This window comes from Pseudophryne corroboree, chromosome 4 (assembly GCF_028390025.1).
Source record: "Pseudophryne corroboree isolate aPseCor3 chromosome 4, aPseCor3.hap2, whole genome shotgun sequence".
In the NCBI taxonomy this organism is placed as follows: Eukaryota; Metazoa; Chordata; class Amphibia; order Anura; family Myobatrachidae; genus Pseudophryne; species Pseudophryne corroboree.
Window position 1 is genome coordinate 479,192,185 of NC_086447.1, and position 18,840 is coordinate 479,211,024.

The 18,840-nt window shown below is 48.7% G+C and overlaps 1 protein-coding gene across 1 annotated transcript in view; it reads right to left on the reverse strand.

Moving 5' to 3' along the window:
- The window catches only part of PREP (prolyl endopeptidase), a 354,821-nt gene extending 336,685 nt beyond the window's left edge, over positions 1-18,136 (reverse strand). The window contains exons 1-2 of the mRNA XM_063917051.1: positions 17,639-18,136; positions 14,134-14,208 (exon numbers count right to left, since the gene is read on the reverse strand). Of these exons, the coding sequence (XP_063773121.1) occupies positions 14,134-14,208; positions 17,639-17,692 (129 nt within the window). The 5' untranslated portion in view covers positions 17,693-18,136. The remainder of the gene's footprint in view (positions 1-14,133; positions 14,209-17,638) is intronic.
- Between the last annotated feature and the right edge of the window lie 704 nt (positions 18,137-18,840).

An 18,840-nucleotide genomic window follows, 5' to 3' on the forward strand; every position in this document is an offset into this window, starting at 1 on the left:
CCGCCATGACTTTGGTGAAGACCCTCAGAGATGTGGATAGGCCAAAGGGTAAGGCCTGAAACTGGAAAGGGTCGTCCAATATGGCTAACCTGAGGTAAGCCTGATGCGGGGGCCACATGGGAACGTGTAGGTAAGCATACTTGAGAGATACCAGGAATTCCTCCTCCTCTAGACCAGACACCGCTGTCCGCAGGGATTCCATCTTGAATTTGAATACCCGCAGATACGGGTTTAGAGACTTCAAGTTCAAGATGGGTCGCACCGAACCGTCTGGTTTTGGAAAGACAAAAAGGCTGGAGTAAAAACCCCTGTTGTGTAACGGAGGTGGTATTCGAACCACCACCCCTGTCCACAAAAGTTTTTGAATAGCCTCTTGCAAGGTAACTTTTGCTGCGGGTAAAACTGGTAAGCTCGATTTGAAAAATCTGTGAGAAAGTGCTTGAAATTCCAGCTGGTATTCCTGGGAAATTAGGTCCCTCACCCAAGGATCCCGTGGGCAAAGTGTTGAAGACGAGCACCTACCTGAAAGTCGCCTTGCTGCTGGGGTCAACCATCATGTGGAAGGCTTAACGGCAGTGGATCTGGTGGTCTGGTACAGGGACGCAGCAGTTGCAGGTTTACGGGACTTACCATGAGATCCTCTGGGAGTGGTGAACCCTCGGCCCCTGCATCTGAACCTTGCCACTCGAAAGGACTGCAAGAAGGGACAGAACGTCGACCAGGTGGCGCAGCCGTCGGCAGATAGGTAGACTTAGCCGCCGTTGCCTGGGAGATCCATTTATTTAACTAGTCCCCAAACAAGGCACCACCTGTAAAGGGAAGATTTTCTACACCCTTTTTGGAATCTGCGTCCGCTGACCATTGACGTAACCACAGAGCTCTGCGTGCCGAAAATGCCATAGCAGTAGAACGGCCATTTATCTTACACAATTCCTTTATAGCTTTGCTCATAAAATTTGCAGCATCCTGTATGTGTTGCAACAGAGTAATGACCTCATCCTGGGGCAGAGTGTCTAATCCATAAACAATATTATCAGACCACTGAACTACTGCCCTAGAAATCCAACCACAAACTATTGTGGGGCACTATGCGATGCCCACTGCCGTATATATTGCCTTGACAGTAGTCTCAATTTTACAGTCAGCAGGGTATTTTAGGGATATAGCCCCTGGCACCGGCAATACCAATTTCTTAGACAGTCTGGACCCAGACGTATCTACTGACGGGGTAGGGGGAAGTTCCCATACCTTCCTGTCCTCAGCTGGGAGGGGAAAAGTAGATAAAAACCTCTGAGGAGTTTTGAATTTCTTGTCCGGGTTCACCCATGCCTCCCTGGCCAGGGAGTTTAATTCCTTAGACACAGGAAACGTGGCTGAGGTCTTGGGTCTAACATTAAAGTACAACTCCTCATCTGGTTCTGCGTCCTGATCGGGTATGTGAAGAACCTGTCTTACAGCATAAATGAGGGCCTCCAGCCCGGGGGACAGAGAGCTGTCCTCATCCATATCATCATCATCCACATCAGGCTGGTCAGAATCAGACTGGAGCACGTGTGGCAGTAAGCATTTATGTGAAACCAACAGAGAGGGCTGAGAAGCCTTTCTGCTATCTGCTGCTTTGGCCATACAATCAATAGACTGTTTTAAAATAGGTCTCTCCTTCTTAGCTGCGGCTAATTCTGAATTCACAGTGTGAAACATGCTCTTAAAAGTATCTAGCCAGTCAGGTGCCTGTGAACTGTATCCCTGTGGAGATAAGGAGCACTGTTCACACATGAGGGACCCCGCTGAAGAAGGGGTAGAATTACAAGCAGCACACATAACCACGTCAACAGACAAATTGTACACAACTGTAGTACAGCGCAAACCCACTGAAAACACATCCACAAAGACCCTAAAGAGCCCCTGGAGTGACAGAGAAACGGAGACCAGCACACAGAACACAGCAGCGCAGTGTGTGAAAATATGTTTCACCTTATATATGTGCAGCAGTGCTACCGCTGATGCGATAACCCCCTGCTATGATCCCCTGGTACCAGTCTGTAACAGCGTGGGTCCGTGGAGGAGCAGCATGCATGCAGCCTTGATGATCCGCAGCAGCAGGAAACGGCGACTTCCCGCCTATGGTCCTGCTTTCTGGAAAGTCCCGCCGCTGTAATGGCGTGGTCCCACTAAATTGTTTGTACTGGCTGAATTTATGATATACAGTACAGCCTACTGACAATGAGCACTGTGGAGCATAAAGCCCACTGAGCCAGTGTAGTCCGTGGCGGGCACCGCAGCTCGTGGCCTGTGACCACCGTGTGACATGCCATCAAACCTCACTGGGGACCCGCTATCGGGGACCCCGATGTTAACACTCACCACACCTGCGATCTTCGGCATCTGTTAGAGGGTGGCGGCTAGCTGCTGGCGTGGGCACACACAGTATGGTGTGTGAAACATCACCTCAGGAGCTCAGTGTCCTGTCAGCTGGGATTACAAACCATTAACCCTCAGGAGGTTGGGTCGGTCCCCCCTCTAAGTCCCATGAAGCAGGTAGACTGGTTGCCAACCAGTGCTACCTGGAAATAAATAACTAAAATAAAACATAAAAAGGAAACTCTATGGAGCTCCAGAGAAATGCACTCGGCTCCGTGGGCACATTTTTCTAAACTGAGTCTGGTGGAAGGGGCATAGAGGGGAGGCGCCCGAACACACATACACACACTAAAGGACTTAAAGTGCCAGGCTCCAGTGGACCCGACCTATACCCATGGTACTAAAGTACAGTTCCCCAGTATCCACTAGGACGTAAGAGAAACTTGTTTAATTTCATTTTTCCACTATGTCATGGTCATCTTTGATTAGGATGCCCAATTTGCCTTTTAAAAGGGCCTATATGCTCTCTCTTTAATCTTTTGCTGTGGATGTATTTAAAAAACATTTTGGGGTTTGATTTACTTTCCTTTGCTATTAGCTTTTCAGTTTCTATTTTAGACGCTCCAATTTCTTTTTTGCAAATTTTGTTTCAATCCATATAGTGCTGGAATGACACCACCTTCCAGTCCGATTTATACTTTTTGAATGCTTGCCTCTTTTTGGCCATTAGTTCCTTAATCTTATTGTTAGGACACATTGGTTTGGAATTATTACTCCTTTGTTTGCTGCCCATGGGACTAAATTTACGAGTATAACTAGCGAGCAACGTTTTTTAATACACCCCATTTCTCTGTGGTATTCTTGCCTTGAAACAAAATATCCCAGTCAATGGCCCTCATTCAGAGTTGTTCGCTCGTTATTTTTCTACGCATCTGTGCGATTAGTCGCAAACTGCGCATGCGCAACGTTCGCAGTGCGCCTGCGCCAAGTAAATTTGATAAAAAGTTTGGTATTTTACTCACGGCTTAACGAAGAAATCTCTTTGTTCTGGTGATCGGAGTGTGATTGACAGGAAGTGGGTGTTTCTGGGCGGAAACTAGCTGTTTTATGGGTGTGTGCGAAAAAACGCAGCCGTTTCTGGGAAAAACGCGGGAGTGTCTGAAGAAACGGGGGAGTGTCTTGGCGAACGCTGGGTGTGTTTGTGACGTCAAACTGACTGCACAGATCGCAGTGGCAGAGTAAGTCTCGAGCTACTCAGAAACTGCTAAGAAATTTCTATTCGCAATTCTGCTAATCTTTCGTTCGCAATTCTGCTATGCTAAAATACAATCCCAGTAGGCGGCGGCTTAGCGTGTGCAAAGCTGCTAAAAGCAGCTAGCGAGCGAACAACTCGGAATGAGGGCCAATGTCCCTTAAAGCTTCCCTCATCATGGCAAAGTTGGCTTTGCTAAAGTTTAGAGTCTTAGTTGAGCCTATATAGGGCTGTTTGTGAAAACTGCTATTGAATGTGACCATATTTCGTTTCCCATGGGCTCCCCTACAATAATATTTGATATCAATTTCCCATTGTTTGTCAGTACCAGGTCTAATATTGCATTGTACCTAGATGGTTCCTCGATTAATTGAAGTAAGTAGTGATCATTTAGTGTGTTTAAAACCTATTACCCCTAGCAGTATCACATGTATCATTTGTCCAATTAATCTCTTGATAGTTAAAATCACCCAACACTATTACGTCACCTAATCCTGACGCTTTTTTCGATTTGCTTCGGTAACAATTCCTCATCAGACACATGTATAAATGGCATGTGTCATCCAGCAACCAGCAATGACCGGCCTTTGAGCCACACCAGCAGCAGTGTAGATAGATTTTAGAGTGGTCTGTATTTTCCTATCCCCCAAGTCCTATACAGTAAAAAAGCCTGGAGCAGGGAGCACCGCCTTTTTAGAAAGGCGAGAGACTGAGACGCCTACAGCTGGAGATTCTTCCCAGAATTTCCTGCCTTCAGGGGCAAATGGGAAGGTATTTGAAAACTGTTGGATACCTGATATTTTTTATCTGGATTTTTCCAGGCTAATTTAAATAAATCATCCAATTCTTTGGAATCAGGTAAAGTGACTGTCAGTTTGTCTTGTGGGAGGAAAAAGGACTACTGATTAGTAGCGTCCTCCAGCGGGAGCTTTAACACATCCCGTATAGCCAATATGAGGGGTTCTATACCGTGTAGGGGTGGAATACCCACTAATGGGGTCCCCATCATCCCCATCCACCTGTACATCATCATCAGAATCTGATAGGATTGCAGGTAAAGCACGTTTTTGTCACCTGTAGATAGTGGGGGATGGGGAGCATCAGCCTTGCCAGTTAGGCTGGCCACTGCTTGTTGCAGTTCTTGTGTTGTATTGGCATTGGCAGTGAGCTGAGATTACATATCCGACATCATAGTTTTTATAGCCCCCAGCCAGGAAGGCTCTAGACTTTCCCCCATGTTGTTATCAGCATTTTGTGATGACTGACTACACTGCTCACATGAAATGGAGCCCAATGAACTAGGGGAGAATCTGGCATTACATACATTGCATGACTTCTGTTTCACCATAATGAAATACAGAAACAATACACATACAACACAGACTTAATATAAAACAAGCCTGCACTATTGCATGTGAGAGGAGACACAGAAGAGAGGACACCAGCGCACCCAACGCTGTCCCAGGAGGGACCCGTACGCCTCATCCACGCATCTGCTGCACAATGAACCGGGGTGCTCTCCTAGCGGGGCCCCCGGTTTGTACTCACCACAACTATCACCTTCAGGCTCTGTTAGGGGTGTGCGGCAAGCTGTGGCTGCGACAGCTAAGGCGCGGTGCCCCGCTGAACAAACAGCCCCTCAGGACGGTGGTCCTGCAGCGGAGAAGAGGCTCTGCACCTCATGAGGCCAGTGACCGTCTCTCCCCCTATCTCCCACGGCGCAGGTATGCTGTTGCCCAAACAGCATACTGAAATAAGCAAAAGTTTAGTAGAAATTGAAGAAAAACTCTGGAGCTGCAGACTGTGCATCATCTCCTAAGGGCACTTTTTTCTAAACTGCCTGTGGGAGGGGGCATAGAGGGGAGGAGCCAGCACACCCAGTTGAAGAAATTTAAAGTGCACTGGCTCTTTTGGACCAGTCTATACCCCATTGTACTAATTCTGTCCCCAATATCCCTTATGGATGCTACAGAAATGATATGCAGCATGCCTATATGCTGTGTGTAATTGCAGCTCTATCTCCATCCGAAATGCCACATTACAGTGTTTTCCATGAAACCACTTTAGCACAGCATTTTGTATGCGAATACAGTGGCAGTCACACACATAATATAGGCTTGCTGCATATCATTTTAATCATCAGAAGCTGCATGTGCATCCTATAACACCCTAAAACATTTCTTTGCGTTAAGATGCATTTTCAAGGGGAAAAAATAAGATTTTACTTACCGATAAATCTATTTCTCGTAGTCCATAGTGGATGCTGGGGACTCCGTCAGGACCATGGGGATTAGCGGCTCCGCAGGAGACAGGGCACAAAACTAAAGCTTTAGGATCAGGTGGTGTGTACTGGCTCCTCCCCCTATGACCATCCTCCAAGCCTCAGTTAGGATACTGTGCCCGGACGAGCGTACACAATAAGGAAGGATATTGAATCCCGGGTAAGACTCATACCAGCCACACCAATCACACCGTATAACTTGTGATCTAAACCCAGTTAACAGTATGACAAACGTAGGAGCCTCTGAACAGACGGCTCACAACAAATAACAACCCGATTTTTTTGTAACAATAACTATGTACAAGTATTGCAGACAATCCGCACTTGGGATGGGCGCCCAGCATCCACTACGGACTACGAGAAATAGATTTATCGGTAAGTAAAATCTTATTTTCTCTGACGTCCTAAGTGGATGCTGGGGACTCCGTCAGGACCATGGGGATTATACCAAAGCTCCCAAACGGGCGGGAGAGTGCGGATGACTCTGCAGCACCGAATGAGAGAACTCCAGGTCCTCTTTAGCCAGGGTATCAAATTTGTAGAATTTTACAAACGTGTTCTCCCCCGACCACGTAGCTGCTCGGCAGAGTTGTAATGCCGAGACCCCTCGGGCAGCCGCCCAGGATGAGCCCACCTTCCTTGTGGAATGGGCCTTGACAGATTTAGGCTGTGGCAGGCCTGCCACAGAATGTGCAAGTTGAATTGTGCTACAAATCCAACGAGCAATCGTCTGCTTAGAAGCAGGAGCACCCAGCTTGTTGGGTGCATACAGTATAAACAGCGAGTCAGATTTTCTGACTCCAGCCGTCCTTGAAATGTATATTTTCAATGCCCTGACAACGTCCAGCAACTTGGAATCTTCCAAATCGCTAGTAGCCGCAGGCACCACAATAGGCTGGTTCAGGTGAAACGCCGACACCACCTTAGGCAGAAACTGAGGACGCGTCCGCAGTTCTGCCCTGTCCGAATGGAAAATCAGATATGGGCTCTTATACGATAAAGCCGCCAATTCTGATACTCTCCTGGCTGAAGCCAGGGCCAGTAGCATGGTTACTTTCCATGTAAAATATTTCAAATCCACCGATTTGAGTGGCTCAAACCAATGGGATTTGAGAAAATCCAAAACTACATTCAGGTCCCACGGAGCCACTGGGGGCACAACCGGGGGCTGTATATGTAGTACTCCTTTTACAAAAGTCTGGACTTCAGGAACTGAAGCCAATTCTTTCTGGAAGAAAGGCCGAAATTTGAACCTTAATGGACCCCAATTTGAGGCCCATAGACAATCCTGTTTGCAGGAAATGTAGGAATCGACCCAGTTGAAATTCCTCCGTGGGGGCCTTCCTGGCCTCACACCACGCAACATATTTTCTCCAAATGCGGTGATAATGTTGTGCAGTCACCTCCTTCCTGGCTTTAACCAGTGTAGGAATGACCTCTTCTGGAATGCCTTTTTCCTTTAGAATTCGGCGTTCAACCGCCATGCCGTCAAACGCAGCCGCGGTAAGTCTTGGAATAGACACGGTCCCTGCTGAATCAGGTCCCGTCTTAGAGGTAGAGGCCACGGATTTTCCGTGAGCATCTCCTGAAGTTCCGGGTACCAAGTTCTTCTTGGCCAATCCGGAGCCACGAGTATCGTTCTTACTCCCCTTTGCCGTATAATTCTCAGTACTTTGGGTATGAGAGGCAGAGGAGGAAACACATACACTGACTGGTACACCCACGTTGTTACCAGAGCGTCCACAGCTATTGCCTGAGGGTCTCTTGACCTGGCGCAATACCTGTCCAGTTTTTTGTTGAGGCGAGACGCCATCATATCCACCTTTGGTTTTTCCCAACGGTTCACAATCATGTGGAAGACTTCTGGATGAAGTCCCCACTCTCCCGGGTGTAGATCGTGTCTGCTGAGGAAGTCTGCTTCCCAGTTGTCTACTCCCGGAATGAACACTGCTGACAGTGCTATCACATGATCTTCCGCCCAGCGAAGGATCCTTGCAGCTTCTGCCATTGCTCTCCTGCTTCTTGTGCCGCCCTGTCTGTTTACGTGGGCGACTGCCGTGATGTTGTCCGACTGGATCAACACCGGCTGACCCTGAAGCAGGGGTTTTGCCAGGCTTAGAGCATTGTAAATTGCTCTTAGCTCCAGTATATTTATATGAAGAGACATCTCCAGGCTTGACCATACTCCCTGGAAGTTTCTTCCCTGTGTGACCGCTCCCCAGCCTCTCAGACTGGCAACCGTGGTCACCAGGACCCAGTCCTGTATGCCGAATCTGCGGCCCTCTAACAGATGAGCACTCTGCAACCACCACAGAAGAGACACCCTTGTCCGTGGCGATAAGGTTATCCGCTGATGCATCTGCAGATGCGATCCGGACCATTTGTCCAGCAGATCCCACTGAAAAGTTCGTGCGTGGAATCTGCCGAATGGAATTGCTTCGTAAGAAGCCACCATCTTTCCCAGGACTCTTGTGCATTGATGCACAGACACTTTTCCTGGTTTTAGGAGGTTCCTGACAAGTTCGGATAACTCCTTGGCTTTCTCCTCCGGAAGAAACACCTTTTTCTGAACCGTGTCCAGAATCATTCCCAGGAACAGCAGACGTGTTGTCGGGGTCAACTGAGATTTTGGAAAATTCAGAATCCACCCGTGTTGTTGCAGCACTACTTGGGTTAGTGCTACTCCGTCCTCCAGCTGTTCTCTGGACCTTGCCCTTATCAGGAGATCGTCCAAGCAAGGGATAATTAATACGCCTCTTCTTCGCAGAAGAATCATCATTTCGGCCATTACCTTGGTAAAGACCCGAGGTGCCGTGGACAATCCAAACGGCAGCGTCTGAAACTGATAATGACAGTTTTGCACCACGAACCTGAGGTACCCTTGATGTGAAGGGCAAATTGGGACATGCAGGTAAGCATCCTTTATGTCCAGGGACACCATAAAGTCCCCTTCTTCCAGATTCGCTATCACTGCTCTGAGTGATTCCATCTTGAACTTGAATTTTTGTATGTACAGGTTCAAAGATTTCAGATTTAGAATAGGTCTTACCGAGCCGTCCGGCTTTGGTACCACAAATAGCGTGGAGTAATACCCCTTTCCTTGTTGTAGGAGGGGTACCTTGACTATCACCTGCTGAGAAAACAGCTTGTGAATGGCTTCCAATACCGTCGCCCTGTCTGAGGGAGACGTTGGCAAAGCAGACTTTAGGAACCGGCGAGGGGGAGACTTCTCGAATTCCAACCTGTAACCCTGAGATACTACCTGCAGGATCCAAGGGTCCACCTGTGAGCAAGCCCACTGTGCGCTGAAATTCCTGAGTCGACCCCCCACCGCTCCTGAGTCCGCTTGTACAGCCCCAGCGTCATGCTGAGGGCTTTGCAGAACCCTGGGAGGGCTTCTGTTCCTGGGCAGGGGCTGCTTGCTGCCCTCTCTTACCCCTTCCTTTGCCCCGGGGCAGATATGACTGTCCTTTTGCCCTCTTGTTCTTATAGGACCGAAAGGACTGCGGCTGAAAAGACGGTGTCTTTTTCTGTTGGGAGGGGGTCTGAGGTAAAAAGGTGGATTTTCCGGCAGTTGCCGTGGCCACCAGATCCGATAGACCTACGCCAAATAATTCTTCCCCTTTATACGGCAATACTTCCATATGTCGTTTGGAATCCGCATCACCTGACCACTGTCGCGTCCATAAACTTCTTCTGGCAGATATGGACATCGCACTTACTCTCGATACCAGAGTGCAAATATCCCTCTGAGCATCTCGCATATAAAGAAAAGCATCCTTTAATTGCTCTATAGTCAATAAAATACTGTCCCTATCCAGGGTATCAATATTTTCAGTCAGGGAATCCGACCAGACCACCCCAGCACTGCACATCCAGGCTGAGGCGATGGCTGGTCGCAGTATAACACCAGTATGTGTGTATATACTCTTTAGGGTAGTTTCCAGCCTCCTATCAGCTGGATCCTTGAGGGCGGCCGTATCAGGAGACGGTAACGCCACTTGTTTTGATAAGCGTGTGAGCGCCTTATCCACCCTAGGGGGTGTTTCCCAGCGCGCCCTAACCTCTGGCGGGAAAGGGTATAATGCCAATAACTTTTTTGAAATTAGCACTTTTCTATCTGGGTTAACCCACGCTTCATCACATACATCATTCAATTCCTCTGATTCAGGAAAAACTACAGGTAGTTTTTTCACCCCCCACATAATACCCCTTTTTGTGGTACTTGCAGTATCAGAGATATGCAAAGCCTCCTTCATTGCCGTGATCATATAACGTGTGGCTCTACTTGAAAATACGTTTGTTTCTTCACCGTCGACACTAGATTCAGTGTCCGTGTCTGGGTCTGTGTCGACCGACTGAGGTAAAGGGCGTTTTACAGCCCCTGACGGTGTCTGAGACGCCTGGGCAGGTACCAACTGGTTTTCCGGCCATCTCATGTCGTCAACTGATTTTTGTAATGTGCTGACATTATCACGTAATTCCATAAACAAAGCCATCCATTCCGGTGTCGACTCCCTGGGGGGTGACATCACCATTACCGGCAATTGCTCTGCCTCCACACCAACATCGTCCTCATACATGTCGACACACACGTACCGACACACAGCAGACACACAGGGAATGCTCTTATCGAAGACAGGACCCCACTAGCCCTTTGGGGAGACAGAGGGAGAGTTTGCCAGCACACACCCAAGCGCTATAATATATATGGGAACAACCTTATATAAGTGTTGTATCCTTATAGCAGCTTAAATATATAAAATATCGCCATAAAAAGTGCCCCCCCTCTCTGTTTTACCCTGTTTCTGTAGTGCAGTGCAGGGGAGAGTCCTGGGAGCCTTCCTCACAGCGGAGCTGAGCAGGAAAATGGCGCTGTGTGCTGAGGAGAATAAGCCCCGCCCCCTATTCCGGCGGGCTTTTCTCCCGTAGTTTGTAATATCTGGCAGGGGTTAAATACATCCATATAGCCTCAAGGGCTATATGTGATGTATTTTTTTAGCCATAAAAGGTATTTACATTGCTGCCCAGGGCGCCCCCAGCAGCGCCCTGCACCCTCCGTGACCGTTGGTGAGAAGTGTGTGACAAACAATGGCGCACAGCTGCAGTGCTGTGCGCTACCTTCAAGAAGACTGAAGAGCCTTCTGCCGCCGGTTTCTGGACCTTCAATCTTCAGCATCTGCAAGGGGGGTCGGCGGTGCGGCTTCGGGACGAACCCCAGGGTGAGACCTGTGTTCCGACTCCCTCTGGAGCTAATGGTGTCCAGTAGCCTAAGAAGCCAATCCATCCTGCACGCAGGTGAGTTGAACTTCTCTCCCCTAAGTCCCTCGATGCAGTGAGCCTGTTGCCAGCAGGACTCACTGAAAATAATAAACCTAAAAACTTTTTCTAAGCAGCTCCTTAAGAGAGCCACCTAGATTGCACCCTGCTCGGACGGGCACAAAAACCTAACTGAGGCTTGGAGGAGGGTCATAGGGGGAGGAGCCAGTACACACCACCTGATCCTAAAGCTTTAGTTTTGTGCCCTGTCTCCTGCGGAGCCGCTAATCCCCATGGTCCTGACGGAGTCCCCAGCATCCACTTAGGACGTCAGAGAAAAACACAAAACGAGATGCTTGACATTACATGCAACTTCAAGGGCTGTTTAGCGTGACTGCAGCAAGGATGTAAGAGGACACATCTGCATTGTACACTGCAGAACTGGGAAAGCAAGTCTTGGGCAACAGTGCTGTAAACCCAGTTCTGAGCACCGGGTACACTAACCTTCACGGTAAAGAAATGTATTGTTAACTATACAACCTCAAATGTGTGATAGCACTGTAGTCAGGAGCTGTAAGTCTGAAGCTAATGTTTTTTAATGCATACAGCCGTGTGCAGTATATACCATGTACATGGTAAAATAAATATGTATACATAAACTGTATTTGTAAAAAAAATCTATTTAAATAAAATATTAGGTACCTTGGTAGTCCCCTGGGGATGTGGAGCCCTCTACTGGTTGCCAGTTACTTTGACCACATCACTGGGAACCAGAGCTCTGGTAGTTCAGGGGGGCTGCTAAATCCCCAACCTCCAAAGTGATACATGCCACCATCTGCACTGGCAGTGATAGACATCGGAAGCCGCTTCAGACATCAAATCCAACGATGCACTCACTACTAGCCATCACATCCATTTGATGGTACAACCATCAATGTTTTTACTCTGCACATGCACTGAATCATTCAGAGCTCCACACAGTCCGTACCTGTTCAGAAGCAGCTAGCCATCAGATGGGCATTAGAAAGCTTCATCTAATGACTGACAACCATCGAATGGCCAAAATTCAATGGGAAAAGTTTTCTATCGAATCGAGAACACAGATGTTTGCTAGCCATCGGCTTACAATGTTCATCCCTAGCTACTGGAGGACATTCTTATGCAGCCTTGTGCACAGCAGTGACAGACAGGATGGTTTCAAGATTACAAAGCGCAGAATCCCGACACCTGCTAGGTAAGTATTCTAGCCTTCCCCCTGCCTACCTGCAGCATTACCCTAACCCTTCCCCCTGCAGCTTAAACCTAAACCCTTCAACCTAACCCTAACCTACTTACGATCGGGATTCCGACTGCCAGCTTTGAGATCGATTTCAGGATCCCAGTATCGGTCTTCTGACCAGTGTTGGGATTCCGGCGCCTATATTCCGACTGCCGGCATCTCAATCACCGGTATGCTAATCGGACTCCGTCCCAAACAGTGAGGTGCTAAACTTGAGCCCTAAGGAGACTATTGGACCCCAGGGTTTTACTATTCACCCTCTGGAACTCATTTTTATCAAGAGGGAGCAGCTAAACCCCGAAACAGATCTCACAGACATAGTCAGATTCCCTTTAACTAGACTTCCAGACACCAGAGAGGAGGCTCCTATAGTAGCCCTGTGATCAGAAAACACACCTAACCCATCCACTGGCAACAATGTTGAAATGTGTGAAATCTATCCATGTGAATGCACGTGAACAGTGCATACATCCTCCTGGATTAAAGGAAATGGGCTGACTAAAGCCTGCTGCACTATGGGGGTCATTCAGACCCGATCGCATGCTGCAGTTTTTTGCAGCCGTGTGATCGGGTCTGAACAGTGCATACGTGGGAGCCGCAATGCGCAGGTGCGTCACTGGCCGGTGACGGGTAGCAACGAAAACGACGATTGACAGGAAGAGGCTGTCCGGGGGTGTCAACTTACCGTTTTCTGGGAGTGTCGAGGAAAACGCAGGCGTGCCCGGATGTTTCCAGGGAGGGATCCTGACGTCAGCTCCAGCAAGGATCTTCGCAGCGGGTGAGTAAGTCCTGAGCTGTGCAGAGACTGCACAAACTTTTTGTTTGTGCAGCTCTCTGCACAAGCGTTTGCAGCCCTGCACAGCGATTACCCCCTCCTCTGTGGGCGGCGATAACCTGGTTGCAGCAGCAGTGCAAAAAATAGCCTGCGTGTCTGAATTAGGCTATATGTGCTTTTACTATATAAGAGAGAATCTATGTGGGCTCAAAAAGTTGTACTTCATCTGCACTTCCAAAAACATCTGTATACGGTGATATTCCTAGTCAACTGTGAATTGTACTTTTAATATTTTATTGTAGCTAAAAAACATCTACTTGCTTCAACATGCCTGCATTTGCTTGAATCCCGTGACTACTAGATAAGTGCCAATTGCTAAACCTCTGGAGTGGCTAAGAAAGCCTCTCGGTGATTTATACCCCATTTACACTGCCAGCATAGAACACAAGTTATTGCACATTAGCGCACAAAACCCGTGTTGCTGCTTGGTGTAAAAGGGTCGAGTTGGAATAATCTGGGTCGAGTGACCCGGTACTCCAACTCGGGTAGGTTGCAGGGTTGAACTGTACAGTGTAAACGGGAGCTGGGTCGCATCGACCCAGCTTCCCGTTCACAGTGATGTACAGGCGACGCTTAGAGATCATGTGATCTCCAAGCGCTGCCCTGACCACGTCACCGGCAACGTCACCAACCCGGCAATATGCCGGGTTGGTGACTCCAGTGGGAAAGGGGGCTGACACGGGTCGCGGCCGGGTAGCACCCGTGTCAGGCTCCCAGCTGCGACCTGCGATTTAGTCTAAAAGAGTTATTAGGTACAGTGATCCTTCTTCTTGTACCGACTGGCAGAGTATGCCCGTTCGGACACATTACATTTCTTTTCGTTTCTAAAACAATGGAATGAAAGTATAAACACATGGGCAATTTACCTTTGTTTTCTCACTGTCTGGGTCTTCCAGCCATCTGTACGGATCACATATCTTAACTCCATGGTAATCATCGATCTACAAAACACACAATTACTGTTTATACACAAAAGCTACACAATTACAAATGATAAATCAAAAGTTTTGCAGAATACAGACAAATAATAAATCACAGTAAAATTGTCATACATGAAAATAATTTTCAGAGATGTCACTTTGTTAGATATATATATATATATATATATATACACATACACTATAATATATATATATATATATATATATATATATATATATATATGTGTTCACTCTAGGCTGTTTTAGCAGGGTGCCGCGCCCGTTTTTTAGCAGGCAAAACCCGCCCTGCCCCTTTTGCGGCGCCCTGCTAGAACAGCTGCCCGCTTCCTGCCCTCCCGGCGTGTATAGATGCCGTGCGCATGCGCGCGGCATCCATTCACGCATTGGGAGAGAGCTGGGGGAAGCCCAGCACCGACGGAGGTGCTGGGCGCGCCCCCAACAGTGACGTCGCCGGCCACAGACGCTCTCTATAGTAGCATCTGTGGGCCGCACCGCCCCCTAAAATGACGTAGGCGTGGCCACGCCCCCTAATTTGCGTGGCCCTGCGCGCGCAAATGTGCCCCCGGAGTCCGGCGCCCTGCCCCTTTTCACTCCTAGAGTGAATAAATATATCATAGATTAATGTTTCATACACCTAAATCCTTCCTCAACAAATGCCCTAAATCCATCCAGAGGTTCTCAAGATATGCCTGAAGTTTTCATTAACATAAGAAAACCACCACTTCACACCCTCAAGACCCTCTTCCACCCCACATGCAATATCGCACTTGTACTGCTAATTTTGGTTAATTGATTACGTAATTCATTGGAATATGAATATTATAAACTATGGGCTAGATTTATCAATTTGGAGAGAGATAATGTACCAGTCAGCTCCTAACTATCATTTTTCAAACACAGCCTGTAACATGGCAGTTACAGCTGTTTGACTGGTACCAGGGGTCTATGTACTAAGGCTAAGCCTTGGAGAGTGATAAAGTGGACATAGATAAAGTACAAGCCAATCCGCTCCTAACTGCTATGCCATAGCCAAAAAAAAAGTGGGTTCCAAGGACCCCTCACTTTTAAAAATTGGGGTCCTAACTGTCCTTTTCTGGGTCCCATCGGAATTAAGGTTCTTATTAATGATTCAAATATAAAAACACACAGACTTGATTTGGACACTAAAAAGTGTTGCAAGGGGGAGGAGGGGGTGACAATGCTATTGGGCTGTGTAGTATACAGGACACTCTGTACCAGAGCTGTAACTAGACATTTATGGCGCCCTCCAGCAGAAAGTGAATAGGTGCTCCCCCTCCCATATTCCAAAGCATGGAAGTATGGACAGTGCGCGCTGAAGGCGCGCCGCTAAAAAATAGGGGCGTGGCTTCACGGGGAATAGTGCCAACTCACACTGCACCACACAGTAATGCTGCTTATGCAAATTGCGCCAGGTAGAACCTCCTATACACACTGCGCCAGACAGAGCACGTTATACACACTGCGCTAGGCAGAGCACATTATACACACTGCCCCAGGCAGAGCACGTTATACACACTGCGCCAGACAGAGCACATTATACACACTGCCCCAGGCAGAGCACGTTATACACATTGCGCCAGGCAGAGCACGTTATACACATTGCGCCAGGCAGAGCACGTTACACACATTGCGCCAGGTAGAGCACGTTACACACATTGCGCCAGGCAGAGCACGTTATACACAATGCGCCAGGTAGAGCACGTTACACACATTGCGCCAGGCAGAGCACGTTACACACATTGCGCCAGGCAGAGCACATTATACACTTTGCGCCAGGTAAAATACTAGTCTGGATGGGAAGGGGGCAGAGAGATGGTGGTGGAATACAGGATCACTAAGCAGTAGAAGGGAGTACACTGGAATGAATGAGGGGGCACTGTAATGGGACTGGCTGGTGGGGTTCTTGTTGAGGAGGCAGTGAGATGGGGGCAGGGGGCTGGTTGGGGGAGGGAAGAGGGGAGACTGGGATGAGGGAGTTCATGAGATGGTGGGGGACACTGGGCTTTATGGGGGGGGGGACACTATGAATGGGGAGGCACTGAGCAGGGTGGGAAGGTGGCAGTGAGATAGGGGTGTGACACTGGGTTGGGGGTGGATGGAGGATCAGTGTGTCTGGACTGATTGGGTGGGTTCTAGATGGAGAGCAGTGAGATGGCACAGTGGACTAATTGGGGAGGGAAGGGGGAAACGCTCTGCTGGCAGGGTCAGTAATGCTGGGGGACACTGGGCTGGAGAAGGGGCAGACACTGTGAAGGGAGCATTGGCCTGCTGCTGTTTCTGCCTGGCCCTGCATACTAGCTCCAGCACCGCACACTCACACCCCTTCCCCAGTGTCCCAGCACCCTACCTGCATCCTCAATTTCTGCACTGCAGGAATCTGTCCCCCCGGGTGGCGGGTCCGGCAAACTACATCACTGACGGGTAATGTCACCCGGCGGCGGCTCCGGCTCTGACACAGACTTCGGCTCTCACGAATGCCCGCCCGCCCTCCCTCCCCGGAGAGCCGCGCTGCGGCTTCCCGTGGTCGGCGGCATGATTATGCTAGCTTCCTCACTCCTCTGAGCGGGACCATGTTACTCTCTCTACAGCCGCCTGACGCGCACGTCTGACCAGTAACGTCAGAGCAAGTGCCAGAGTGAATCCCAACGGAGCGTGTCCCCAGGGACCCTCCCATTCTTAAAAAGTGAGTCCCCACTCTTCATTTTGGGGTAAAATACACGCTATAGTGCGTTTTTGCGATCACTGGGCTGTGCTTGACAAATTGGCTGGCACTTAGGGGTATATTCCGTTAAAGTCGGATCCATTCCGACATGCATTTGTCGGAATGGATCCGACAAGGGCTATTCAATGAACGGCCAAATCAGACAGGTTTTGGTCCCCTTTCCGCTGCTCTCACATCTCAATCCAACTTTTTTTTAAAGTCGGATTGAGAGTTTTGGTCCCCTTTCCGCTGCTCTCACATCTCAATCCAACTTTTTTTTAAAGTCGGATTGAGATGGTCGGAAAGGGGGCCAAAACCTGTCGAATTTGGTCCAGTTTCTGACAGAAGTACGCCCACGTGCTTTCCGACAAGCCTGAATTTCTGACTTGTCGGTTAATTTGGGGGTACATTGAATAGGTCAGAACCCTTTCAGACCTAAAAAAGTCGAAAACTGCCGTCTTTCCGACAGACGGCAGCTTTCGACTGCAATTGAATATACACCTTAATTTCTGTTCTCTTTATCTCTCTCCAAGGCTTAGTACACAGACCTCTTGATCTCCCTCCAAGCTTTGATTAATTTGCCCCTATGATTTCTGGTGGAAAATCGGGACTGTCAGATGAGAACCTAGGTTAGGGGAGGGTACATGACGGAGCATTTTATAGTCCCTGTGTAATAGATGTAAGCGGCTGCCCCAGTCCCTCACTCACCGCACTCTCATCTCGGGCGAACGCCGGATACTGGAAAGGCTGTGACGGCTGCATTCTGCTATTCGGCGGCAGCAGGAACCAGACAAAGACCGCTCTGTCACACACAGGGCTGGGAGAAGGATCTGTGCAGTAACCGGCGCCTCCTCTAGCTCTGCTTGCCCTGGCTACAGCTGCAGGCGCAGCACAGTGACGAGACGTAGTAGTCACACTCGTTACTCATCGCCGCCACTGCCCTATCGTCATCACAGAGAGACGGAGACTAGAAATATTTCTCTATCTTCCTGCTTCGTTCTGTGGCTGTACTTGCAGCAATGCCGGCCTGTCAGTGCTTGCCATACGCTACTACATTGCTGCTGGTGCTCGGCGCTGTCTCCCGCTCCTCCGTTCACGTTACTGGCTCATTATTAACTTTCCCATGGGGCACATCAAGAATTGCATTACAATATGATTCTTATGGCGAGATGCATCATTGATCACCAGGGAGCCTGTCCCAGCGATGTGCTGCTACCTGCTGGTGATCTTGCGCACCCACTGATCGGGATCCGGTCTTTAGGTCGACACTGTCTAGGTCGAGCATTATTGGTCGGCAGTAAGTAGGCCGACATGGTTTCTAGGTCAACAGGGACTCTAGGTCGACATGACAAAAAGTTGGCATGAGTTTTTCACAATTTTTTTTCATTTTTTTGAACTTTTTCATACTTTACGATCCACATGGACTACTATTGGGAACGGTAACCTGTGCCGAGCGCAGTGGTAGTGGAGCGAGGTACCTTGCTCGAAGCCGCGAGCCATGCGCCGGGACACGGTGCACTAATTGGGGTTCCCGGTCACTGTACGGAGAAAACGACAACAAAAATGTAAATAAACTCATGTCAACCTAGTACATCTCGACCTAGAGTTCCTGTTGACCTAGAAACCATGTCGACTTACTGTCGACCTAAGTAATCTACCTAACATACCACACCCCACTGACCATACTTGCGCTTTGTCCATTGTATAGTTGGGGGAAGATGTACTAAGTAGAAAAAGGAGTGAAGTGAGCCAGTGGAGAAGTTGCCCATGCAATCAGCTGGTCTGTATAATTTTATAGTCTGCCAATTATAAATGTTACTACAATGCTGATTGGTTGCATCATGGGCAACTTCTCCACTGGCTCACCTCTCCACTCTTTTCACTCACTGCTAAGTTAGTACATCCCCCCC